This window comes from Giraffa tippelskirchi, chromosome 3, assembly GCF_054371585.1.
Source record: "Giraffa tippelskirchi isolate mGirTip1 chromosome 3, T2T-mGirTip1v1.2.pri, whole genome shotgun sequence".
Lineage (NCBI taxonomy): Eukaryota > Metazoa > Chordata > Mammalia > Artiodactyla > Giraffidae > Giraffa > Giraffa tippelskirchi.
Window position 1 is genome coordinate 12036922 of NC_137277.1, and position 25861 is coordinate 12062782.

At 48.5% G+C, this 25861-nt stretch overlaps 1 protein-coding gene, 1 long non-coding RNA gene and 1 pseudogene across 4 annotated transcripts; 2 read left to right on the forward strand and 1 right to left on the reverse strand.

Annotated features, from left to right (window-relative positions):
• The first annotated feature begins 832 nt into the window (after window positions 1-832).
• LOC145541039 (proteasome assembly chaperone 3 pseudogene) lies at window positions 833-1195 on the forward strand (annotated as a pseudogene).
• A 2931-nt stretch (window positions 1196-4126) lies between these two features.
• On the reverse strand, window positions 4127-8138 carry ARHGDIA (Rho GDP dissociation inhibitor alpha). Of its 3 annotated transcripts, none has more exons than XM_081576328.1 (6): window positions 8076-8138; window positions 6365-6581; window positions 6180-6263; window positions 5747-5823; window positions 5606-5669; window positions 4127-5355 (listed from the first exon to the last, which is right to left on the reverse strand). In XM_081576328.1, the coding sequence occupies exons 2-6, from the start codon at window positions 6552-6554 to the stop codon at window positions 5288-5290; spliced, it is 483 nt and encodes a 160-aa protein (XP_081432454.1). In that variant the 5' UTR covers window positions 6555-6581; window positions 8076-8138; the 3' UTR covers window positions 4127-5287. The 3 variants fall into 3 exon arrangements, with proteins under 3 accessions (XP_081432454.1, XP_081432452.1, XP_081432453.1); XM_081576326.1 differs by having other exon boundaries at window positions 4127-5487; XM_081576327.1 differs by having other exon boundaries at window positions 4127-5487; window positions 7726-8138.
• Window positions 8139-8190: 52 nt separating this feature from the next.
• On the forward strand, window positions 8191-24451 carry LOC145541040 (uncharacterized). Its single transcript, XR_014078726.1, has 3 exons — window positions 8191-10352; window positions 19780-19871; window positions 22970-24451. It is a non-coding gene; the product is annotated as an uncharacterized LOC145541040 (long non-coding RNA).
• Window positions 24452-25861: the final 1410 nt, after the last annotated feature.

A 25861-nucleotide genomic window follows, 5' to 3' on the forward strand; every position in this document is an offset into this window, starting at 1 on the left:
GCAGGGTTCCCAAAAAGTGGGAAGGAGGCCAGGTATGGCGATAGCCCTAGGTCTCCAGTTTCTGGGGTTGGTAAATAGCTGGGTGAGGTGCAGGGGTGCATCCTGTCCCCCAGAACATAGGCCAGGTTCATTGTACACCTCTGCAGGCCTTGGCCCTGAGGGGAGGGCTAGTGTCTTTTTCCTAAGGCCACTCACAGGCCTTTCAAGTGCAACTCGTGGCAACCCACTCCAGTACTCTTGCCTGGAAAATCCCGTGGACGAAGGAGCCTAGTAGGCTGCAGTCTGTGGGGTTGCTAGGAGTCCGACACGACTGAGCGACTTCACTTTCACTTTTCACTTTGATGCATTGGAGAAGGAAATGGCAACCCACTCCAGTATACTTGCCTGGAGAATTCCAGGGACGGGGGAGCCCGGTGGGCTGCCGTCTATGGGGTTGCACAGAGTCGGACACGACTGAAGCGACTTAGCAGCAGCAGGCCTTGGCCCTGAGGGGAGGGCTAGTGTCTTTTTCCTAAGGCTACTCACAGGCCTTTGAAGTGCAACTCTAGGAAGAGGTGATGAAGCCATGGTCACTCTCATGCCAGTGCCCTGAACTGAGTGTGTCCTTGGAGGGCAGAGCCTATCCACCTGGTACCTGTAGCTCTGGCACCTCTGAACCCAGCACAGTCGGCTCAGGATAACCTCCAGGGGTCTCTCACACCCAAAGAAGGTGTCACTGGTTCAACAACAGTGATCAAATGTTTTGATAAAGACTACTCTCAAGAGTTCTCTGGGCGCGGTGAGCGCGGGCGGCATGGTGGGTGGCTGGGTGCCATTGAGGTCAGACTCAGCTATGGAAGGTAAACCATTGGTGATAGCCAAACAGAAGACTGCAGTGGTGTGTGGAGTCCTCACCCAGGTGGTCTGCACAGCGTTTAGCAGTCACATCCTGGTGGTGGTGACCCAGTTGGGGAAGGTGGGTACCCTGGTCTCCCTGGAGCCCAGCAGTGTGACCAATGACATCGGCAAGCCTGTGCTGACCACTAAAGTCCTCGGGAAGGATGAGCCTCACATCCATGTCTTCGCAAAGAACTTGGTGGCATTTGTGTCTCAAGAAGCTGGAAACAGAGCAGTTCTCGCCCTGGCCATGAGGGACAAGAGCATGGAGGGGGTGAAGGCTCTGAAGGAGGTGACCCAGATGTGCCAGCTGTGGTGACCCTGGAGTGGCCACCCCTGCTGTCCAGAAGGGCCATGTGGCAACTCAGACACCCTCTCAAGGATTTGAAGGTCCTCATTTTGTTAGGAGGAGCTCTCTCTGGCTTTGGCCCTTGAAGTTGGAAGAAACACAGACACCTCAGGCTGACCTTGGTTTGGAGGCTGATGTCCCCTGTGGAAGGAGGACAGGAAACATCCTGAGAAGGTTGTGGGTCCTCCTCCCCAGGTCCAGACAACTACACGTGTGAGAGTTGACAGAATGAGTCATGGCCCTCAATTTTGGGAGGAAATTTTTTTTTAATTAAAAATAAATGCATATCCCCCTCCAAAAAAAAAAAAAAAAAAGAGTTCTCTGGACTTCCCTGGTGATCCAGAGGCTAAGACCAGGCTTCCACTGCAGGGGACACAGATTCGATTTCTGTTCAGGGAACTAAGATTCTGCGTACCACAAGGTGTGGGGGGAAAAAAAGCCTTCTCAAAATAAAACTACTCCTTTTCAACACAACTGGAGGTATTGAGAGTTAACAGCAAGCTCATGAACACCCAGGAATCCTCTTTACTTGCAGATTTCTACTGTGGAGCAGCAGCAGGGGGCCGAGGGCTGTGCTATGGGCCACAAACGCTTGCACACAGGTGAGCTGGGACACAGATGGGACATAGGAACCAGGTACAGTGGTGAGTGAGGCTGTGGTAGACTGAAGTGGACTTGGATTGTAAAGCATGACAGTGCTGGGTGTGAAGATTCTGCTAAGCTACTGCTAAGTCGCTTCAGTCGTGTCCGACTCTGTGCGACCCCATAGACGGCAGCCCACCAGGCTCCGCCATCCCTGGGATTCTCCAGGCAAGAACACTGGAGTGGGTTGCCGTTTCCTTCTCCAGTGCATGAAAGGGAAAAGTGAAAGTGAAGTCGCTCAGTCGTCCGACTCTTAGCGACCCCATGGACTGTAGCCCACCAGGCTCCTCCGTCCATGGGATTTTCCAGGCAAGAGTACTGGAGTGGGGTGCCATTGCCTTCTCCTCTAGTAAGCTGCAATAAGTGGTGCGTAGTCACGTGAAAGGCGCTGACCTGGTGCCCATCACCACGCTCCTCAGTAGAAGGGTCCCTGAGGGGGATGGCTGAGGAGACAAAAGCTTGGGGATCACTGAGGGCCATGGACAGGAGGGAGTGGAGAGGGTTACAGGTGCTGGCTCATAAGGGCGGGGGAGGCCAGGCTCAGGAGCACTGAGCTGTACAGACGGGTTTGGGGTGGAACCAGGAGGATCAGGTTAGACTTGGGACCCGAGAAACACGTCATGCAGGCCCTACAGGTGCCACCTCATGTTAGCCTTCATCAGGGGAGGAACCAGAACAAAGTCCTGGCTGTTGGCAGGGCGCCTGTCCAACCTGGCACTTAGGGTCTGAGTTCACGAATCAAAATCAAGGTTGGAAAATCCAAGAGTCAAGACAGTATTACTAGCCCTTCTGGCCTGCCAGAGCCTCTGAAAGCCCTTGCCCAATAAACCAAATTGCTGACAGCACAGGTTAACCCTGGATTTGAAGATTTTCACTGGACATTTTAGAAAGTGGACTGGGAGAGTTGGAGGGGCTCTGGCCGGCTGAGACTAGAGCTGCTGCCTGGAAGCCTTTCGCCTCCAAAGGTAGGGCTGTTTCAGAGGTAGGGGCATCTCAGTTTTGTGAGAAATGCCCCGGGCCTGGGAACCCAGGGCTGTGCAGTCTGTCTTCCCCTGCCTGAGGCTGGTTGTCCTGGGAGAGGCTGGTTAGGGTCTTTGTCCCTTGTGGCTGTAACTCTTGGATTTATGTCTGGGCCAGCTGCTGCAGAAAGCGGCAATTTGTCCTGGTACCCAGAACAGGTCCCCATCTCCAGAAGCCCACAGGGGCCCTGGGGTAAGGAAAGCCAGGCGGTAACCAGCCCTGTGGGAGCCATCCTGGCGTGGCATGTGGTCACTGGCTGGGGGGTGGGAGTGAAAGGGTACTTCCCGGTCTGCTCCAGCTGGCAATAAACTCCTTCAAGGGCTCACCCTGCTGCTAAGAACTATTAAAAGCGGCAGCCTCTGGGAGGCGTGGCCAGGACTGGCACAGGGACAGCAGCAGCCTAGGTGTGGCACACGCTTTTCTCACCAGCTGAGCACAAAGGGAGATTTCACTCTAAAAGATTTTTGCTATTGAGCCATAAAACAGGGTTTCTGGACTCAACCTTCTGTCTGGATGGAGCTGGGGATTCCTATTTGCCCTCTCCTTCTTCAGTCGGTAAGGGGTGTGTTAATTACTGGGTGCCCTTGGGGGTGACGCTTGAGTAGCACCATCCCTGCCACCCCAAGGTCCTGAAGAGACCCTGCCGGGTAGCGGGGCTGGCAGTGGTGCATGCGTGTCTCTTGGCAGTCGGTCCTTCAGGGCTGCCCAGGCACTCTTCTGCACCTCCTTGCAGTGAGGGTCCCCATCTCCTCCCATCCACCCCACCTTTAGACCTCTGGCCTTCCACGCCACCCTCTCCACTGGCCCTGCTGCCAACTTAGCCACCCTCCCATCCAACTCTGAGTCCCTGTCCTGGGTCCCTTGGGACCCAGTCATTCTATTTGTTCCCAAGTCTTCAGCATGGTTCCCCCTTTTTGAGGTTGGAACCCTTCCCTCCCAGAGGCTCAGACAGGGCCCACGAGTGGCGTAGAGGAGTCACTCTGGACACTGGATGCCCCACTGGGCCCAGGCCCCAACTGTCCCCCACCCTTTCCCCAGCAGAACCCGCCCAGCCAAAAGGACAGCACTGGCCTTGTGGGCTGACGTGTCTGAGTAAGGGCTATAAACCCCTTCTCCTTCACCAGCCACACAGTGGTGAATGACTGGCCCCTGGCCCTCCTGCGGGTGCCCTGGGGAAGCAGAGCAATGGGGTCCCCACTTCCCCTTCCCCACCGGGAGACGAGCAGCAGACACCCTGGCTCCTTAGGGGGAAGTTTATTTCCCGGTCAGAAAAGGAGAAGCAGGGACAGGCTCCTGTGCATTCTAGGCCCGGACCTGACCGGGGAGGGTTGGGTCGGGTGGGGTGGGGGCAGAGGGGACGGCTCCAGCGGTGCAAGCTTGGTCCCACGGTTGTCCTGGCTGGGTCCAGGGAGGGCCTGCTGGGGATGGTGGCACCGAGCCTAGGGGCAGAGGCGGCAGGCCAGCGGGCCCAGAGGACGGCACATATGGAGGCAATAAATACTGACAGGCCAGGCACACGACTCCAGGCCGGCAGGCCAGGAGGGACAAGTAAGGCTCGGCCACTGGCTTTGTCTGCCGAGGGCTCTCTCTTGGGGCCATGGGCTCTAGCTGCCCATTGGGACAGAGAAGGCAGAGGCGTGAGGACACCCAGCCTCCCAGATGGGACTGGAGGCTGCTTTTGTGTTTTGGCAATTTGGCTTTCCCAAGCCCCTGGAGCTGTCCCCGCAGGCCTGGCCAGGCCAGGGCAGACTAGGGACCAGCACATCCCAGAAGCCTTCCCGGGCCACGGGGATCACAGATGGAGTAGGGATGGGGGAGGCGGGGAGACACCACATGCTCATGCAGACACAGGGTTAGAGGTTAGTGACGCCCCCACAGCACACGTTCCACATGTTAAGGCATCATGGTTAGACCGTTACTGACAGTGATGGATGGACTGACCGGGGAGAAGTGAAAGCTGGAGGACAACCGGCCCCATGAGGCCCCTCGTGGTACACCCCACCCCCACCAGGAAGGGGGCGACAGGAGTCCAGGTAACATAACAGAGAAGGCCCAGGGGACCTGAGCACCCTGAGCCCCACTGCGATGCCTGACTCCCATGCCAAGGACTCAGGTTGGGTCAGGATAGTGGGGGAATCTTGAGGGATACAGAAGGGGAGGTAGAGGCCTCCCTCCCCACAGCACAGGCGGAAGCAGCAACAACACTAGACCACCGAGGAGGCTGGGGCCAGCGGGCTGGAAGGGTGGAGGAGGGACAGGCCAGCCAGGAGGCAGACCAGGGGCAGTGGTGGCAGCGAGGGCGGGCCCTGTCAGCACTTTGGTCTGGGGTCGGGAGGGGTGGGGTGGTGGGGTGGGGCACGTCCTTCTGTCCACCCGCCCTGCCCGCCTCCCGGCCGTGGCTCAGTCCTTCCACTCCTTCTTGATGGTGAGGTTCCACTCCCAGGACAGGTGGTCAGTCCTGTCGTCGTCTGTGAAGCGGGACTTGATGTTGTAGCTGCCTCGAGCCAGCATGCCCTTGGGTGCCTCCTCCATGGGGGTCAGGAACTCGTACTCCTCCGCCCGGGGCCCATAGCTCCCCACCATGTAGTCGGTCTTGTCAACTGCGGGGTGCAGGGAGGGCGTCCGTCAGGGAGCAGAGCCAGGCTTTTCCTCGCTCCCTCCTGATGCCCCTTGAGCCCCTGGGTGGCCACCTCCCTCCGGGCGCCCACCCTCACTCACTCTTAACGCCTTTCCTGTACGTGTGCTGGATATACTTCATGCCGGACACAATCTCTCGGTTCACCTGCAAGGAGGCACCCAAGCGGGGTTCAGCCAGGCTCTCCAGTCTGAGCCCCCAGCGCCCCCAAGCCTCCTCCTTACCCGGAAGGAGATTTTTATCCGATATTCCACACCCTCCTTCAGCACAAAGGACTGCTTCTTGAAGCTCTCCAGATCACCTGCGTTTGAGAGGAACGCCACACTAGGAGGTTCAGGTAGGGGAAGCCACTCTGGCCCTGGTGGGGTGCCCCGTCTGCCCCTCTATACACACACACCCAGACACACACACACACCCTGGCATCCCAGGTCACACCAAACACACACACACAAACACCCCGTAGCATCCCAGGCCAGACACCCACACACACCCCACCCCCCAATCCCAGGCCACGCCAAAGCTAGAGCCTTATTAAGACCACTTGGTTGTACTTCCTATGCTCCCCACAAGAGGGCACCAGCACCTCAACAAATTATTTTTAGGGGCTGCAGCAGGGTGCCAGGCGGCCCCAGCCAGGAACCTGGAGATGCCACTCACCTGTCAGGTCCAGCTCCAGGGGGCCCGGGGCAGTACTACACACCAGGGTCAGTCGGGTCACCACAACATTGGGGACATTGGGGTCTGCAGAGTGACAGCAAGTTAGAGCTCCGCCACCGGGGGAAATAGTGGCGGACACCCAGAAAAACGACAGGTGTCCACACACCCCACCGGGGCCCACTTACCAGCAGACACAGCCACACGGCCCAGGAGGGCCTCCTTGTACTTGCGCAGACTCTCGTCGTCCTTGTCCAGCTCCTGGATCTCCTGGATGCTCTTCTGGGCCGGGGGCTTGTAGTTGACCGAGTGCTCGTCCTCCTCGTTCTCCGCCGCAATCTGTGCCAGTTGCTCAGCTGTGGGTTCCTGCTCAGCCATACTCACCTCTAGCTGGATGTGAGACACCTGTGAGCAGGGTAGCAGGGGCTGTGGCAGCCTGGAGGGACCCATAGTGTGTCCCCATCTGCCCTTCTGCAGGACCTGCAGGTGATCTGCACTGCCTCTTTGCAGGTGGCCAAGCCCCCAACCTGGGCCCAAAGGGAGGTGCACGTTCTGTAACAGGAAGGCAGTGACAGCCAGAACTTCGAAAAGGGCCCAGACACAGGCTCCTGAAGCCCAAAGGGGCCACTCACCTCCTTGCCCTGCCCACCTCACAGGACCTCACCCCAGCATCCAGAGCTAAATGAAAACTGCAGCCTGCTCTCAGAGGAAACCAGGCACAGCTCCCCTGCTGCCCAGGAAGCATTAGGACCAAGTGCTGCTTCCTGTTCTGAGCTGCCAGGCCCTCACCTCAAGGAACCCCTCTTCCTGGGTTCTCTCTGACCAGCCTGTTCCTTCCAAAACGCCCCAGCTACAAACCAAAGCCTTTGTGCAGGACATGGGTCAGTCATGTCTCACTCCAGCCCAAACACAGGGCTCTCTTAGGGCTCAGATGACAGGGCTAACCTAAGTCCCACAGGTAAGTCCTAAAATGGTCTAAAAGACCCTAACTGTCTAACAAACCAATCTCTAACTGTGAGGGTCTGTGACCTACAATTTGGGAACTGCTGCAGCCATGTGATGGGTAGTCTCAAGATCCTGCTTCCGCCCCGGCCCCAGAAGAGCCCAGAGCAGTGCTGTCAAAGCGAGAAGTGATGGGGCAGCCATAGGACTTCCTTCGCTAAGGATGACCCTCGCACCCCGTAGAATCCCTGAGGAATATCTGAAACCGACTCAGACTAGACCCGGCGGTGTGGGAGGTGGGTCAGGGCCACCGGTTGTCAGTAAAGACAGCCAATGCCGGGACGTGCATGAGGACCAGATCTTACAAAGGGCCGCTGGGGACCTGGAACCACCCGGCCGCCACAGGCAGGGTGGGGCCGGCTCGTTTTACCAAGCTTCCCTGCTGCTTCCTCTGGAATTCCTCTAGAAGGCTCACGCCCTAACGTCACCCAAGAGCGGCCGCAGGCGACAAAATCATTAAGTGCGATGGCGAGGCCCGCACTTCCGCAGGGCCTGCAATCTGGGCCAAGCAAGGCCCGGCGAGCAGGGTGGGGCGCAGGGACCTCACCTCCCAGGGGAGGAGGCGTCCCGCCTGGCCCCGGTCCGCGCGCACCAACGAGGAGGGGGCTGCCGGGTACGAGCAGCGACCACAAAAGAGGTCTGCACCGACCCCAGCTCCTGTCCCCGGCACCCGCGCCCCCGCCTCCAGATCCCCGCGCCCCCGATCGCACGTGGGCCCGCCCTGCTCCCGCGGCGCCGCCCGCTGTCAATGCCGCCCCCGCCCTGCGCAGATTTCCCCCAGCGGGACTGGCGGGCGGGGCGGGAAGCGAGAACAAAGGCGCGGCCCCGGTCGCCTTCCCCGCGGCCGCCTCGCCCGCCGTGCCCACCGCGCTCGCTGGCCCCACCGCCCGCACTCACCGGAGGATCGTCCGCGCCGCTCTCGCGCTCCCTCCCGCACAGAATGACGAACGTCGCCGCCCCGCCCGCTCGCGCCCTGCCGGCCACTTCCGGGGTCACGCGACTTCCGCTCGCGCCGGGCGGGCCGCGGATAGCGCATGCTCGAGGAGCTGCCGGCAGCGCGCCGCCGCCATCTTGCAGACCGGCCTCGTGGGCGCGTCCGTTTGGGCAACGCGGCAAGGGAAACCTATCCGGTTGGGGCTCCTGTGCCCTTTGCCAGAGGCGTTTCTTAGACCCGGGTGTCCCCAGGAGTCAGCCTGCAAGCTAAAGGGGCGGGGAAGTGAGACGGTCTCGCTGAGCCCGACGGGAAACCTGGGCGCGGCATGGCATTTCTGCGAGGTGCTGGGACGCCCATATGTCACGGGCGCGTCTCCCTCAGAGGGCGTCTCTCCCTCAAAGGGCGCGCAGCCATCACGCCGCGGGGACAAGCCGGCACAGCCGGTCCCCTCAAGGAGCCGGGGTCAGCGAGTGGCAGCCGTCCGGCCTTAGGCTGCCTTCGCGCCCACTCGCCGCTGTCCGCCTTCCCGGAACCTTGATCCACGGGTGTCCAAATAGCTTTCTCCAGGCCTTTCCCCTTCCAGACCAAGTCAGCACGTGGTCGCCCTTTTGGGAGCTCCTAGCCCAGATGCCACCCGGCGTGGTGACTATCGGACACATGCTCACGCGTTCAACCAGCGAGCATTTTGCAGCCCCAAGGGGGGCCTATGATTTGCAGCCAGCCTGGCGGAGCCTGTGCTGCCAACACCTGTCTAGAACGCATCTCTTCTTCCTTCGCCTCCTCGCGGAGTGCAAGACCTCAAATGTTTCATACCCGAGTCATCACAAACGCACACCCCTGGATTGCGCGTGGTGGGGACCTTTTAGGCCACAGAGCCTAATGTGAAATACTGACCTTCGTATCTTTTGGAAATGTCTTAACTTGGGGGGAATATTTGCGAGTCTTCTGTAAGAGTCGCATGGTCAGCTTAACATGTAGAAAGTTGAGTTGGCCAAAGGCAGAGCATTCCAATCTTGTATTTTATTCCATACACGCTTTTGAGGCTTCTGTTGGCGCACCTGAAAACTGCGGTGCTAGACCCAGCCACCCTGGTCCTGCTACACAGCAGAATCGCTGACTGAGCAAAAGTTTGGTTTTCGATAACCCAAGTGCTTTTTGGAAACTATCAAACTCTGTTATATTAGTCACCTATTGCTGTGTAAAAACATAACCCTGGAATTGAGCTGCTTAAAACGACCAACATACACTGTCTTCACCGAGGATCAGGGAGAGCTCCACTGGGTGGTTCTGGCTCCAGTCTAGTGAGGTTGTGGTTGAACTGTGAACCAGGGCCCTGGTTTCAGGATCTGCAGGAATTCCAAGCTCATGCACATGCTGTGGGCAGGAGGCTCTGATCCTCCCAGGCTGTTGGCTGGAGGATTTAGTTCCCTGCTGCCCACAGCTTCTGGCTTCTCTGTAAGGCAGCTGGCATTCCCCAAGTGAGGCCTCAGAGAATTCGAGCCAGGGAAACAGCAAGTGCCCAAAACAAAGCTGCAGTGCCCCTCACAACCTAGTATCAGAGGTGCCATTCTTTCTACTCTCTTCTGCTGGTCACATGGAGCTTCCCCAGTACAGTGCTGGAGGGGAGCACAGGGACATGACAAGGAGAGGTGCTGGGCCATTCAGCCATCTTGGAGGTGGCCCACCACGTGGGTGGAGGTAGAAAGAATGGGAATATGAAGCCCAGAGTTACCTACCATCAGCTTCTATAGGTACCCTCCAGCTTGTCTCCAACCCAGTGTCATGTGTGCCCTCATCTCCTCGCCGCATGGAGTAAGCTTGAAACAAACCTCAAATGTCATTTCTACCATAAATATTTCCGCATGTATTTCTACACACAATATTCTAAGTAAAAGGTCCTTTGAGAGTAAATAACAGCGGTACCATCATCCCACCTGCTACGTAGCAAACCCCTCCAGAATTTCCTTGGCGGTCCAGTGGTTAAGATTCTGAGCTGCCAATGCAGGGGGCACGGGTTCAGTCCCTGGTCAGGGAACTAAGATCCCATATGCTGCTTGAGGTGATAAAGTGAAAACAACAACAAAATGACCTTGTTGCATAGCACTCAGCCTGGGCTGTTGACCCAAGGACTTCCCACGTGGCTCCTGCGGAATTTTGGCCACTGGGACTTCAAAAACAAATGTTCCAAGAAACCTGTTTTCTGTGCCTGAAGGAAGGGCAGGGCCCAGCAGTAAGAGCAGGTGAGAATCAGGAATAGAGATACATGAAACAGTAGCCAACATTCAGTTCACAAATCACTCAGTGTATTACACACAATTACAAAGCTGGGACAAGGGGGTAATAAACCACTCCAGGGAAAAGCTTGAGAAGGAGGCCTCTCAGCACGAGCAGCATCTTTGGTCCCGGGGCCATAGGTCTCAAGACAAATATGAATGGGAAGTTGCCTTCTGCTCCAGCAGGGCCTCTGGCAGTGTCCGAAATAGCTGGAACAGCTCTCAACAGTGTGGAGTAGGTTCCTGCAGGGAAGAGTCTTCAAAGTCACTGGGCTTAGTGGTGTCTTCTTAAGAGCAGTAGTCAACCCTAGGGGGAGGGGTCTTGACTCTTAACAGTTGTTCTTTTTCTTCGAATGACATACATCATCCTTCAAGCTTCTTATCTAAAGTAATACTCAACTACCGCACAATTGCACTCATCTCACACGCTAGTAAAGTAATGCTAAAAATTCTCCAAGCCAGGCTTCAGCAATACGTGAACCATGAGATTCCAGATGTTCAAGCTGGTTTTAGAAAAGGCAGAGGAACCAGAGATCAAATTGCCAACATCTGCTGGATCATCGAAAAAGCAAGAGAGTTCCAGAAAAACATCTATTTCTGCTTTATTGACTATGCCAAAGCTTTTGACTGTGTGGATCACAATAAACTGTGGAAAATTCTGAAAGAGATGGGAATACCAGACCGTCTGACCTGTCTCTTGAGAAACCTGTATGCAGGTCAGGAAGCAACAGTTAGAACTGGACATGGAACAACAGACTGGTTCCAAATAGGAAAAGGAGTACGTCAAGGCTGTATATTGTTACCCTGCTTATTTAACTTATATGCAGAGTCCATCATGAAAAATGCTGGGCTGGAAGAAACACAAGCTGGAATCAAGATTGCCGGGAGAAATATCACTAACCTCAGATATGCAGATGACACCACCCTTATGGCAGAAAGTGAAGAAGAACTAAAGAGCCTCTTGATGAAAGTGAAAGAGGAGAGTGAAAAAGTTGGCTTAAAGCTCAACGTTCAGAAAACTAAGATCATGGCATCTGGTCCCATCACTTCATGGGAAATAGATGGGGAAACAGTGGAAACAGTGTCAGACTTTATTTTTGGGGGCTCCAAAATCACTGCTGATGGTGATTGCAGCCATGAAATTAAAAGACACTTACTCCTTGGAAGGAAGGTTATGGCCAACCTAGGTAGCATATTTAAAAGCAGAGACATTACTTTGCCAACAAAGGTCCATCTAGTCAAGGCTATGGTTTTTCCAGTGGTCATGTATGGATGTGAGAGTTGGACGGTGAAGAAAGCTGAGCGCCGAAGAATTGATGCTTTTGAACTGTGGTGTTGGAGAAGACTCTTGAGAGTCCCTTGGACTGCAAGGAGATCCAATCAATCCATCCTAAAGGAGATCAGTCCTGGGTGTTCATTGGAAGGACTGATGCTGAAGCTGAAACTCCAATACTTTGGCCACCTCACGCAAAGAGTTGACTCATTGGAAAAGACCCTAATGCTGGGAAGGATTGGGGGCAGGAGGAGAAGGGGACGACAGAGGATGAGATGGTTGGATGGCATCACTGACTCGATGGACATGGGTTTGGGTAAACTCCGGGAGTTGGTGATGGACAGAGAGGCCTGGCGTGCTGCGATTCATGGGGTCGCAAAGAGTCGGACACAACTGGGCGACTGAACTGAACTGAACTCTTAGTTTATCACTTAAGATACTCACAATGCTACAGCAGACGTTTCAAAACAACTAACATGGAAGTTCACATTGGCCAGTGTGACTCCATTTTTAACTACTTAACATATCTTCACATAGCTTAAATCCTACGAGTTTCACACAAGGTGAGTAGGAATCGTAACAAATCACTTTGAAACAGATGAGAGTCCACCTCTCAATGGGAAGAGAAGCAAAGGATGATGTGTGGCCTTTTACCACACACTGCCTCCCAGGACCCCGCAAAGTCTCATCCCATCATGGTTTCTGGTCAGGACTCAGGTGAGGATGAATCTGGGGGTGTGGCTTCTCTTAATCTGAAAATGGGGGCTGAAGACCCAGAAGACCTGCTTTGTGGCATGAGGCAAACCTATATCATCTCACTCCCTGACTGTCAGAATTGTGACCATAATAAAATGTGTGTTTCACGCCAAGTTTTGTAGTAATTTATAGAGCAGTAAGTACCTGGAATACCAACCAAGAAAATTAACAGATTCTTTTTTTTTTTAATTACCTGTATTTAGTTTTGATTGCACGGGGTCTTCATTGCTGCCCATGGGCTTTCTCTAGTGGCAGGCAGGGGCTACTCTTCGTTGTGATGCATGGGCTTCTCACTGAGGTGGCTTCTCTTGTTAGGGAGCACAGGCTGAGACGCACAGGCTTCAGTACTTGCATCATGCAGGCTTTAGTTTCTCCCCAGCATGTGGGATTTTCCTGCACCAGGGATTGATCCCATGTCCCCTACATTGGCAGGGGGATTCCTATCCACTGTACCACCAGGGAAAGCCAACAAATTTATCACTAAAGATCTAAACATTGTTTTCCTTGATTGTACTGAGTTGTTTTACTTTTTGCTAGAGCTTTGTACATGGCATTAGTTGTGCTCGTATATTCATAATAGGATCATCATCTCTGCTCCTTGCAGTGTCCTGTTGAAGGACCAGGGCCACTGGTCCTTCGAGTCTCCCACAACTGGGACTGAATGGCAACACCACATCCAGGACTGATATTGTGTCCCTGCCCTCCATCCTTTCTGAAGGTGCAGGTTGGACTGGCAGGAGCTGGACCCTTTTGGAATGTGACACATTTCTGGGGGAGGGAGGGATGACACTGTTTTGAACCTTTTGTCAGATTAGCGAAGAATCTTAAGAGATGTGACTTGACATGGGGTGGCCACACCCAGAGCACCCAGTGCGGCTGGGGAGGGCTGTGAAAGTACACCTTGAACCTTAACAGTATTCTGAGGAAAGAACTGTGGCTGTGTACAAAGATTTACTTACAAGGACTTAAAAAATATATATATTTATTTGGCTGTGACAGGTCTTAGTTGTGGCCTGCAGGATCTTCGATCTTCCTTGCAGTGTGCGGGTTCTTTTAGATGTGGCTTGTGGGATCTAGTTCCCTGAGCAAGAATTGAACCCAGACCCCTTGCATTGGGAGCAAGGAGTCTTAACCAATGGACCACCAGGGAAGTCCCAGATATAAGGACATTTATTTCAGCATTTTCACAGTATCAAATGTTTTCATAACAAGGATCTGAAAAGCAGAGTAGATCACTGAGCAGACCCAGAGCATCTACACTGTAATAAATAAACATATTAATTTAAAAGCCCTGTGATGAATTAAAACTTTCTAGATTATTCAAATAAAAATATTTAATGACATAGAAAGTCAGCTTTACTGAGGTAGAATTTACAAAATCCATCAGTTCAAAGCTGACAATTCAATTATTTTTCAGTAAATTTGTAGAAGAGCATAATCCTCAGGCCAAGAAAGTTTCCCTTGCACTATTTGTAGTTGACACCTACTCTAAGCCCTCTTTCCCCCCAGACTCTGGCAACCACTGTCCGGCTTTCTGCATCTGTACATTTGTCTTTCCTGGACAGTTCATGTTAGTGGAATCACACAGTGTATAACCTTCTGGTGTCTTGTGATTTCACCTAACGTTTTACATCTATAGTGTATCGTGCACTTTGTCCTGTTTATTGTATAAGTATAGCATGTTTTGTTTTGTATTCACTTGTCATTTGATGCACTTTTGGTTTCCTTTTTGTCTGTTATGAACATTTGCATTTGTTTTTGCATGAATGTTTGGTTTGTTCGTTATCTTGGGTAGATTGCCAAGAGTGGATTTCCCCATGTTTTCCAAGGTGTGTGCATGAGTGCTAAGTCGCTTCAATTGTGTCCAACTCGTTGTGACCCTTTGGACTATATAGCCCACCAGGCTCCTCTGTCCGTGGGATTCTCCGTCAACAATACTGGAGTGGGTTGCCAGGCCCTCCTCCAGGGGATCTTCCCAAGCCAGGGGTTGAACCTGTGCCTCTTATGTCTCCTGCATTGGCAAGTGGGTTCTTTACCCCTAGCGCCAACTGGAAAGCCCCTTTCCAAGGTAGGAATGTACCATTTTACAATCCTGACAGCAATGTGGAAATGTTCCAGTTGGGCACACCCTTGCCAACGCTTGACATTGTCTGTGTTTTTGATTAAAGCTGTCCTAGTGGGTGGGACATGATGTTTGTGGCTTTGATTTGCATTTCCTTAATGAAGAGTCTTCTTTGGTACAACATCTATTGAAATTTTTTGTCCATTTTAAAATTTGATTGTTCTATTCAGTTGCAAGACCACTAATGGGTCCTAGATAGGAGTCCTTTGTCAGATATATCTCTGTTACTTGACGTTGTTTTTCTTTGTGTTTTGTTTTTAAGGTATATTTATTTATTTTATTATTATTATTATTTTTGTCTGTGGTGGGTCTTGGTTGCTGCACTGTGGCTTTCTCTACTTGTGGCGAGTGTGAGCTACTCTGTAGTTGTGGTGCACAGGCTTCTCATTGCAATGGCTTCTCTTGCTGGGGGGCAGGGCTCTAGGCGCAAGGGCTTCAGTAGTTGGAGCACGTGAGCTCAGTAGTTGTGGCAGACTGGCTTAGTTGCTTCGTGACATGTGGGATCTTCTCAGCCCAGGTATGGAACTGTTGTTCCTTGCATTGCAGAGTGGACTTTTAACCACTGGACCACCAGGGAAGCTCAACATTGTTTTTCTTAATGACATTATTTGAAGGGCAACCTTTTAGTGAATTCTAACATCAATTTTTTTTCATGGCTCATGCTTTTGATGCTGTGTCTCAGAACTCTTTGCCAAAGCCAAAACTGTAAAGGTTTTCTCCTATAGTTTCTTCTATTATATGTATAATTTCAGCTTCCATTTAAGTCTACACTCTATCTTGAATTAATGTTTGTGTATAACTGAGTTAAGAGTTGAAAAGACTAATAGTTTTCACCTACTGAACTGTCTTGGCACCTTTGTTGAAATTTTATTCACCATAAACTTAAGGCTTTATTTATAGATTCAATTCTATTTTGTAACTTATATGTCACAACCTCTTGATAACCATAGCTTTGTAGTACGTTTTGAAACCTGGCAGTGTAGGTTCTCAACTTTATTCTTCTTTTCAAAATTATTTTGGCTATTCTAGGTCCTTTGAATTTCCATATAAATCTTAAAATCTGTTTTCAGTTTCTACAAAAGCACTTACTGATAGAGATTGTTGTTGTTAGTCGCTGAGTCGTGTCCAACTCTTTTGCGACCCCATGGACTATAGCCCCACCAGGCTCCTCTGTCCATGCTATTTACCAGGCAAGAATACTGGCGTGGGTTGTCATTTCCTTCTCCAGAGGATCTTCCCAACACAGGGATCAACCTGTGTCTCTTGCATTGGCAAGTGGATTCTTAACCACTGAGCCACCTGGGAAGCTCCATTACACTGAATCTGTAGAGCAATTTGGAGAGAATTGCCATTTTAACAATATTAAATGTTTCAACCCAAAGCATGAGATTTCTATGCATGTATTTATTTATTTAAAGAAAAAACAATTTTTTTTGACCAAGCCACATGGCACGCTGGATCTTAGTTCTTTGACCAGGGATTAAACCTGTGCTCCCTGTAGTAGAAGCAGGGACTCTTAACCACTGTACCACCAGGGAAGTCCTTTAATTAATTTTTTAACTGAAGTGTAGTTGATTTAGAGTGTTGTGTTTATTTCTGCTATATAGCAAAGTGACTGAGTTGTACACATATATACATTCTTTTTAATATTCCTTTCCACTATGGTTAATTCCCAGGATATTGAATATTGTTCCCTATGCTATATAGTAGGACCTTGTTGTTTATCCATTCTATGTGTGATAGTTTGCATCTACTAACTCCAAACTCCCAGTCTATCCCTTCCGCATCCCACCCCAGGCATCTATTTAATCTTTAGTTTCTTTCTGTAGAATTTCATAGTTTTCAGTGTGCCTGTGTGCAGGTCTTGTACTTTTCTGGTTAAATTTGTTCCTAAGGCTTTTTTTTTGGCTGCATTGTGTGGCATGTGGGATCTTAGTTTCCCTACCACACCCCCAAATTACAAGCATGGAATCCTAACCACTGGACCACTGGGAAATTTTTATGTTATTTTTAACATAACAATATCATTAACATGCTTACCAAAATTAACAATACTTTCCTAATATTATCTAATAGTTCATGTTCAATTTTTCTATCTCAAAGCTCTTGTCTCAGGGGAGTTGAGGGATGGATTGGGAGTTTGGGATTCACAGATGCAAACTATTATAGATAGAATGGGTAAATAGCATTCTGTATACTGTAGAGCATAAGGAAGTATATTCAATATTCTATAATAAACCATAATGGAAAAGAATATGAAAAAGAATATATAGGAAAATCCCTGGCAGTCCAGTGGTTGTGCATGTTCAGTTGCTCAGTCATGTCCAACTCTTTGCAACCCCATGGACTGTAGCCTGCCCGGCTCCTCTGTCCATGGAATTTTTCCAGGCAAGAATACTGGTGTGGGTTGCCATTTCCTTCTCCAGGGAATCTTCCCAACCCAGGGATTGAACCCACGTCTTTTGTGTCTGTCTCCTGCATCAGCAGGCAGATTCTTTACCACTGTGCCCCCCAAGACTGCAGTTTCACTGCTGAGGGCCCAGGCTCAATCCTTGATCAGGGAACTAAGAAACTAAGATTCTACAAGCCCTGTGGCACAACAACGATACATATATAAAACAGAATCATTTTGCTGTGTAGCAGAAATTAACACAACATTGTAAACCAACTATATTTAATGAAATACCTTAAAAAGGAAAAACAAAAACAACCCTCTCATTTCAGTTGGTTTATTCACATCAGGATCCAGATGGAGTCCACACTACACGCTTGGATGATGTGCACTGAGAGGTTTATTCTCATACCAACTGTCTGAAACCACACGTCAGTGAAATTCTGACTGCTAACTGGAGTGACCCTGCAGGTTGAGCGCTCACTCCAAAGACTGCCCCTGCTTCAGGCACCAGTCACGAGCTACCCACATTTTTGCCAGCAGACTACGAATTCAAAGCTTCCCTGCACTGCTTCTTCAGGTTCAATAAACAACTCAGAACTCAGGAAAACGATTTACTTCCAAGTATCCATTTATTGTTATGACCAACCTAGACAGCATATTTAAAAGCAGAGACATTACTTTGCCAACAAAGGTCCATCTAGTCAAGGCTATGGTTTTTCCAGTGCTCATGTATGGATGTGAGAGTTGGACGGTGAAGAAAGCTGAGCGCCGAAGAATTGATGCTTTTGAACTGTGGTGTTGGAGAAGACTCTTGAGAGTCCCTTGGACTGCAAGGAGATCCAATCAATCCATCCTAAAGGAGATCAGTCCTGGGTGTTCATTGGAAGGACTGATGTTGAAGCTGAAACTCCAATACTTTGGCCACCTCACGTGAAGAGTTGACTCATTGGAAAAGACCCTAATGCTGGGAAGGATTGGGGGCAGGAGGAGAAGGGGACGACAGAGGATGAGATGGTTGGATGGCATCACTGACTCGATGGACATGGGTTTGGGTAAACTCCGAGAGTTGGTGATGGACAGGGAGGCCTGGCGTGCTGTGATTCATGGGGTCGCAAAGTGTCGGACACTACTGAGCGGCTGAACTGAACTGATCCATTTATTATAAATGATACAACTCAGGAACAGCCAAAGGCAGGAGATGCTTAGGACAAGGTATGGGATAGGGGGTGTTCCTGGTATTTCTGTGCTGTCTCCAGGTGCACCATCCTCCCAGCATTATGATGTGTTCCCCAATCCAGGAGCTCTTTAAACCCCATGGTTTGGAGGTTTTTCAATACAAGCATGATTGATTAAATCATTGGCCACTGGTGATTAACTCAATCTCCATCCCCTCTCCCCTCTGCAGAGATCAGGGGGTAGGGGGTGGGGCTGAGAGTTCCAACCCTATGTCTTTCTGGTGACCAGCACCCACCCTAAAACTATCTAGGGGCCCACCAACAGTCATTCATTAACATAAATTGAAAAGACCTTGTTATGAATAACAAAAGATGATCCTATCACTCAGGAAATCTCAAGGGATTTAGGAGCTCTGTTTGGGAACAAAGAACAAAGATCAATTTATAAAGTTGTTATACCACATTCACTTTTTTTTTTCCACAATCACTTTTGATTCCTTTGCTATGCTTGTGGCACTTAGGTGGGGAGGAAGCCAGGACACCTGTGGTGAGAAGTTCCCATGGGCACTTGTGGATTTGCCAGGTGAATCCTCTGGTGTGATGTAGTGTGGTATGTCTTCTGTTCCCCTTACATCTCGGGGGGGATGAGCCCTAGTTCAGTTTGAGGAAGTGCTGTGGGCTTCCCAGTGCTTCATCTCAGGGGACACTCTGCTGGTCCTACCTGCAGTGAGGTACGGTAGGCTCCAGGGACTGCCTGGTCCACCATTGTTTATCATCACATCAGCTGCTGAGGACTCTTCCCAACATGCATCATTTTATTAGGCATCACAAAATGGTGACTTTTTTTCTAACACTGTTGTGTTTCTTAGCTCGATTTTTTTTTTTTCATATTTATTTATTTGACTGCGCCTGGTCTTAGTTGCAACACATGGGACCTTCAATCTTCGTTGTGTCCTGCAGGATCTTTAGTTTCAGCACGTGGGATCTATGTCCCTGACCAGAGATGGAACCCAGACAGGCCCCTGCTTTGGAGCTCAGAGTGTTAGCCACTGGACCACCAGGGAAGTCCCTTAGCTGGAATTCTTTTTAAAAAACCTCCAGTCATCAGCTACTTAATCCCTTCAAACTACAGTTTGTATAGAAAAAATATTTGTTTCTTTCCTTTTATTGGCCAATTTTTAGAATGAATTAGTACCCAAGTAATCTCCAGAGGTGAACAGTAGATTTTTTTTATGTATCATTAGGGACTCTTGGATGTTTATTTATTTGACAAAAAAAAAAGAAAGAAATATTAATTCTTTGTAACCACTAATGGTAATTTGAATGGCTTGTTTATGATGGATTTGTAACATTTAAAAAACTGGAATGCTCACAGTGACTTTTATATAGCTACTAATTTACAATTAGTTAACATGCTAAAACATTGTATAATTTGTTTCTACAACCTGCACAGATAATATAAAAATTAACTCTGGCATAACTTAGACAAGATGATATATTTTAAACTAATGAGATTATCTCCCAGTACTCTGATGGCTTATTTTCACATTAAATCTTTATTGATGTATATTATTTATTGCTGCATGAATGCTAAATCACTTCAGTCATGTCTGACTCAGTGTAACCTCATGGACTGTAGCCCACCAGGCTCTTCTGTCCATTGAATTCTTCAGGCAAGAATACTGGAATGAGTTGCCATTTCCTCCATGGTATCCTCTCGACACAGGGATCAAACCTACATCTCTTATGTCTCTTGCATTGGCAGGTGGGTTCTTTACCATTATTGCCACTTTCCCCTAAATGGTCAGTTGATCCCAGAATGACTCATTAATAATGACAGGTAATTAATGTAAACCATGTAAACTTTTATGAAAATTATACAGTCCTATGTAATTGCATAACAAGTAATAAATGTAAATTACAAAAAAAAAATCAGGATATGTGGAAAAGGCACAATAGAATACAAAATGTAACAAAAGAAACTAATTGTAGTACAAATTACTCTGAAGGGGGTAGAAGAGAAGGACTTGCCTAAGCAACTTTGGAAACTGGTACTTTCACTGGAAATCAGTACTCTATGGCTCAACACATGGATGAACCAATACTGTACCCAAGTTGGTAAATGGTTCTCACAGGGGTGTATGTTAGCAGTTCTAAAATCAGGCTAGGTGGATATTTAAACGACTGACATCATTTAAGCAAATATCATGTTGATAATGACAGCCAGGTTTCTTATTGCCAGGGAAAGAATTTACAAACAAGGGGAGATGAGAATGAATCCTATGAAACTGGGTTGGAATCAGAGAACAGTAAAAACTCATGTTTTTTTTTAAATGCATATATACAGCTAAAAACAGAGGTGAATATTGAAGTATATGCATGAATTAGTATATATATTTCCTAGCTTTGTCCTGCGAGGGCCCAGAAGCAATAACAGCCCAGTAGCAATGAGCACACCCAACACCCATATCTTGGTTGTTAAATACCAGTCTCCAGGAAAGGAGCCAGGGAACAGAAGGTAAGCCTGGAGCCTCTTCTGGGGCCAGAAAGTCAGGAAGTGCTTTAAAAAACAGGCTCCCCTGGCAGTCCAGCGATTAAATTTGACTCTGTGCTTCAACTGCAAGGGGCACTGGTTCAATCCCTGGCTGAACTAAGATCCTACATGATGTACACAGTGCAGCCAAAACATTAAAAAAAAAAATTTTTTTTAAAGGAACAAAAAAAACATAAAAAAGGACATGGCATGTCAAAAAGGCATAGGTGTGGAGAAGGCAATGGCAACACACTCCAGTATTCTTGTCTGGAGAATCCCATGGCCAGAGGAGCCAGGCGGTATACAAGTCCATGGAGTCTCTAGAGTCGGACACAACTTAGCGACTAAACCACCATCCAGGTGGGTTAGCTGAGAACTAGAGCCACCTGGAAGTTAAGTGGGGAGTTGGAGGAGGGTGCAGAATTCTGTCTGGGGGAGAAAGTAGCCTTGAACTAAGTGGGGCAGGGAGCTGCCAGAGAGATGACTCAAGAAGTTGTTCCCAACAGGAGAAAGATCAAGTTCAGATGTAGGATTAGAAAAATAGGTAACTTGACCAAAGGCAGCAGAACAAGCCAACCCAACTGGTTCACGAATATAGTTTAATTAAATGAGTCCAGATGGGAATAAAAATAGATTTAAGGACCACAGAGTGATTGGAGGAGTCGAGAAGGCTCAACAGGGTCTAGCTGACTTCACCTGAAGCCTAGGTGAGAATTTAGGACCAGGCAGAGAAGGGCTGTGAAGGCAATTGGAAAGTAGTTTGGGGAGGTTTTGGAAGGCAATCTGACTTCTCTTTGGAGGAAGTTTGAGCTGGTTGGGTTAGCACTCAAGAGAAATGGGATTGAAAATGGAATTGGGGCCTCAGTACCCTTGGTGTCGGCCCAGCAAATATTTCTTAGTTGCCAGCAGCCTGAAGAATCTATGTTGTAAACTCTTTGATTCCTTTGATTATGTGCTTTATATCCTTTTTTCCTATTTCTTAATAAATTCTTTTGAAAAATGTGAAGAAAAAAAAAAAGGCATAGGAGGAACCCTAATGTCTGAGCAACAGAGTTTATCAGATTGTGACTCATAGAATCACATAAATTATAATCAGTTACCAGATTATGACTCATAGAATCAAATAGCCACAAGCCCATACTGACTGAAATAACTGAATAAATGGTCGAGAAGGGACTGTTTTTTTTCAGAAAAGAATTCCAATTAATGTTGAGAGAATAGGGGAAATACAAAAAATGCAACATTAAACACTACAATAATAATAATCACACCATGAAAGTGAAAAAAAAGTGAAAGTGAAAATCCCTCAGTTGTGTCCGACACTATACATGGACTGTATAGTCCATAGAATTCTCCAGGCCAGAATACTGGAGTGGGTAGCCTTTCCCTTTTCCAGGGGATCTTTCCAACCCAGGGATCGAAACCAGGTCTCCACATTGCAGGGGGATTCTTTACCAGTTGAGCCACAAGGGAAGCCCAAGAATACTGGAGTGGGTAGCCTATCCCTTCTCCAGTGGAGAATTGATACCGTGGTCTCCTGCATTGCAGGCAAATTCTTTACCAACTGAGCTATCAGGGAAGCCCTTATCACACCATAGGAGGCTAAAACTAGCAGGCAAAATAGTGAGAAACAAGTATTCACTTGGTCTCAAAGTTCTTCTCCAAAAAATTTATAGATTACAAAGGAGAGAAGGATAACTCTTCCTTCTTTATGGAGAAACCTGGCAGCTCCCACTGAATCACGCAAGCAAGGTTATAAGATGGGTAATGAGAGAGACAGACCACCATGCTGTACCCCATGGGAAACCCTTTCAGTGATATTTTTGCTTGGAGTACGTAACCTTGGTCTAATGATAACGAAGCAAGACAATCCCCAATGGGACTGATCTTCAAAAAGTGCCAAGGTCATGAAAGACATGAAAAGGCTAAAAGCACTACCAGTTGAAGATGACTAGACATCTTTAGCTCAAGGCAGTGGTCCAGACATACCTTTCCCATGTAGACGAGGAAAAGCATTTACAACATAGACTATTAGGACAGCTGGCTAAACTTGAATAAGGATATGGTTCACATAATGGTATTGTTATCAGTGTTCACTTCTGATTATGTAAGATGATGCATTTGTTTTTAAGGACATGCATGTGGAAGGATTTAGGGGTAAAGAGGCACCACGTTGCAACTTACTCTCTATCAGTTCAGAAGAAACAGAGGATGAAAAGGAGCGGGGTTCCATCTGGTGGTCTGGGTGACAATCCAGGAATTCTTTGATTATCACTTCTCTTCTATACATCTGACTATATTATCACCCTGCTTATTTAACTTATATGCAGAGTACGTCATGAGAAATGAACTGGATGAAGCACAGGCTGGAATCAAAATTGCCAGGAGAAATATCAATAACTTCAGATATGCAGACAACATCACCCTTATGGCAGAAAGCAAAGAAGAACTAAAGAACCTCTTGATGAAAGTGAAAGAGGAGAGTGAAAAAGTTGGCTTAAAACTCAACATTCAGAAAACTAAGATCATGGCATCTGGTCCCATCACTTCATGGGAAATAGATGGGGAAACAGTGGAAACAGTGTCAGACTTTATTTTTTTGGGCTCCAAAATCACTGCAGATGGTGACTGCAGCCATGAAATTAAAAGACGCTTGCTCCTTGGAAGAAAAGTTATGACCAACCTAGACAGAATTTTAAAAAGCAGAGACATTACTTTGCCAACAAAGGTCCATCTTATCAAAGCTATGGTTTTTCCAGTGGTCATGTATGGATGTGAGAGTTGGACTATAAAGAAAGCTGAGCGCCGAAGAATTGATGCTTTTGAACTGTGGTGTCGGAGAAGACTCTTGAGAGTCCCTTGGACAGCAAGGAGATCCAACCAGACCATCCTAAAGGAAATCAGCCCTGAATATTCATTGGAAGGACTGATGCTGAAGCTGAAACTCCAATACTTTGGCCACCTGATGCGCAGAACTGACTCATTGGAAAAAACCCTGATGCTGGGAAAGATTGAAGACAGGAGGAGAAGGGGACAACAGATGGTGAGATGGTTAGATGGCATCACCAACTCAATGGGTATGAGTTTGAGTAAACTCCAGGAGTTGGTGATGGACATGGAGGCCTGGAATGCTATAGTCCATGGGGTTGTAGAGAGTCGGACACTGAGCGACTGAACTATCAAAATTACAAACTGACACTTAAGAACATTCCCAGTTAAACGGAGAAGTAGGCTGATGTTAATATTAATAGAAATGATTAGGGAAGATCAAACTGGGGTCTCCTGCATTGCAGGCTGATTCTTTACCAACTGAGCTATCAGGGAAGCAAACTTATTTGCTTTATGATCCAGCAATTCTACTCCAAAACCACTGAAAACTATCTCCACATAAAATGTGTACTTCAATGCTCACAGCAGCATTACTTCAATAGCCAAAAAGTAGATACAACCCAAATGTCCATCAACTGATGAACGGACAAAACAAAATGTGAACTATTCACCACAGGATTATTTGCGGTAACAAGGGTTTCATTTGGACTGGATACTGACACAGGCTATAACAAGAATGAACCTCAAAGACATTGTGCTGAGTAAAGAAGCCAGACACTGAGGTCACAGATTATATAAATCCATTTGTATGAAATGTCCACCACAGGCAAATCCAAAGAAAGTGGACAAGTGAAGGCTGAGGAAGGGGAACAGAGACATGATGGCTGGTGGGTTTCTTTTTGGGGTGATGAGAATATCCTAGAATTTGAATGTGGAGGTGAATTTGTGACTTGGTGAATAGAGTAAGATTACTGTAAATGGGTTAACTCCATGGTATGTCGACTATATGTTAATATAGCTCTTATTAAGAAAACAACCTGCAGTAACAAGGGTTTCATTTGGACGGTGCTGGGAAGGTTATTCTGTATACATGTTACCTCAAATTTTGTACTGACTGTGTTATTTTTTCAGGTAAAAAACCAGTGTTTCACGTTCCACACTCATTGAAACAGAAACACAGAAGCCCACTCCATGGCTCTGCCTTTTCAGTCATTGTCTATGGATGTCCCCCACGTCAGTCCCTAAATGCTCAGCCCTGGCAGCCCCTCCCCAGGTCAGGCTGCACCTCTGGTAGATGCCCTTCCCTTTTTTTTTTTTCCCTTCATCTTATTAGCATTTTATTGAAGTACAGCTATTTTAGAATATTACAGAAGTTTCAAGTATATAATACGGTGACTCAGTATTTTTATGGATTATTCACTTTAGTCACTCAGTCATGTCTGACTCTTTGTGACCCCATGGACTGCAGCACGCCAGGCCTCCCTGTCCATCACCAACTCCTGGAGTTTACTCAAACTCACGTCCATTGAGTCAGTGATGCCATCCAACCATCTCATCCTCTGTTGTCCCCTTCTCTTCCCGCCTTCAATATTTCCCAGTATCAGGGTCTTTTCAAATGAGTCAGCTCTTCGCATGAGGTGGCCAAAGTATTGAAGTTTCAGCATCAGTCCTTCCAATGATTATACTCTATTAAAAATTATTACAAGAAAATGGCTATAGTTGACTGTATTACACAGCAACTATATCCTTGTTGATACCCTTCCTTTGAAGCCCAGCACAGAGGCCCCACTACCTCTGCCCTCTCCACCAGCCACAATGGGGCTGTGGCTTGTCCCAGTGTTCTCACCCTAGGACTTTTATACTTGCTCGTCTCTCTGCCAGCAAGGCTCCCCTCCGAATATCCACGTGCTCACAACTCCACCTCATCCGCAAGGCCTTTCCCTACCCCTTAGCACCCTCTGCTCTGTTTTCCTCCATAGCCTTGTATTTCACTTTTTCCGTCTTTCCCCCATTGGAATGTATATTCCAGAACAGAAAATGCTCTGAGTCTATGTCCTGCTTCACTTATTTCTATTGTAGTTGTTACACTATTATCATAATTTCTTGTTTTTGTTTCCTGTATTAGAGCCTTAGCTCCCTGCAAGCAAGAACAAAACCCTTGTTGTTTAGAGAAAGCAACATTCCTCTTCTGGTATTTCAGACCATGTCTGAGTGTGACAACCATTCAACGACTCTGGCACCTTTGACTCCTGCTGGGTTTCACACAACCTGCCAAGGGACAGGGCTGTTCCTCCTTATGCAAGTTGCTCTGTAAACCACGTGTATCTTTGCTCAACCAAGCAAACCAGAAAGCACCTGGAGCTGAGTGGCTCCTCTTTGCACAAGCATCCTGT

Excerpts from the sequence above, each read along its gene's own strand:
- ARHGDIA (XM_081576326.1), bottom strand. The coding sequence starts at position 6,554 with ATGGCTGAGCAGGAACCCACAGCTGAGCAACTGGCACAGATTGCGGCG. Across the intron at positions 5,824-6,179 it reads CCTGGAGCTGGACCTGACAG|GTGATCTGGAGAGCTTCAAG; the intron begins GTGAGTGGCATC and ends TCTCAAACGCAG. Across the intron at positions 5,488-5,605 it reads GTACAGGAAAGGCGTTAAGA|TTGACAAGACCGACTACATG; the intron begins GTGAGTGAGGGT and ends TGCACCCCGCAG.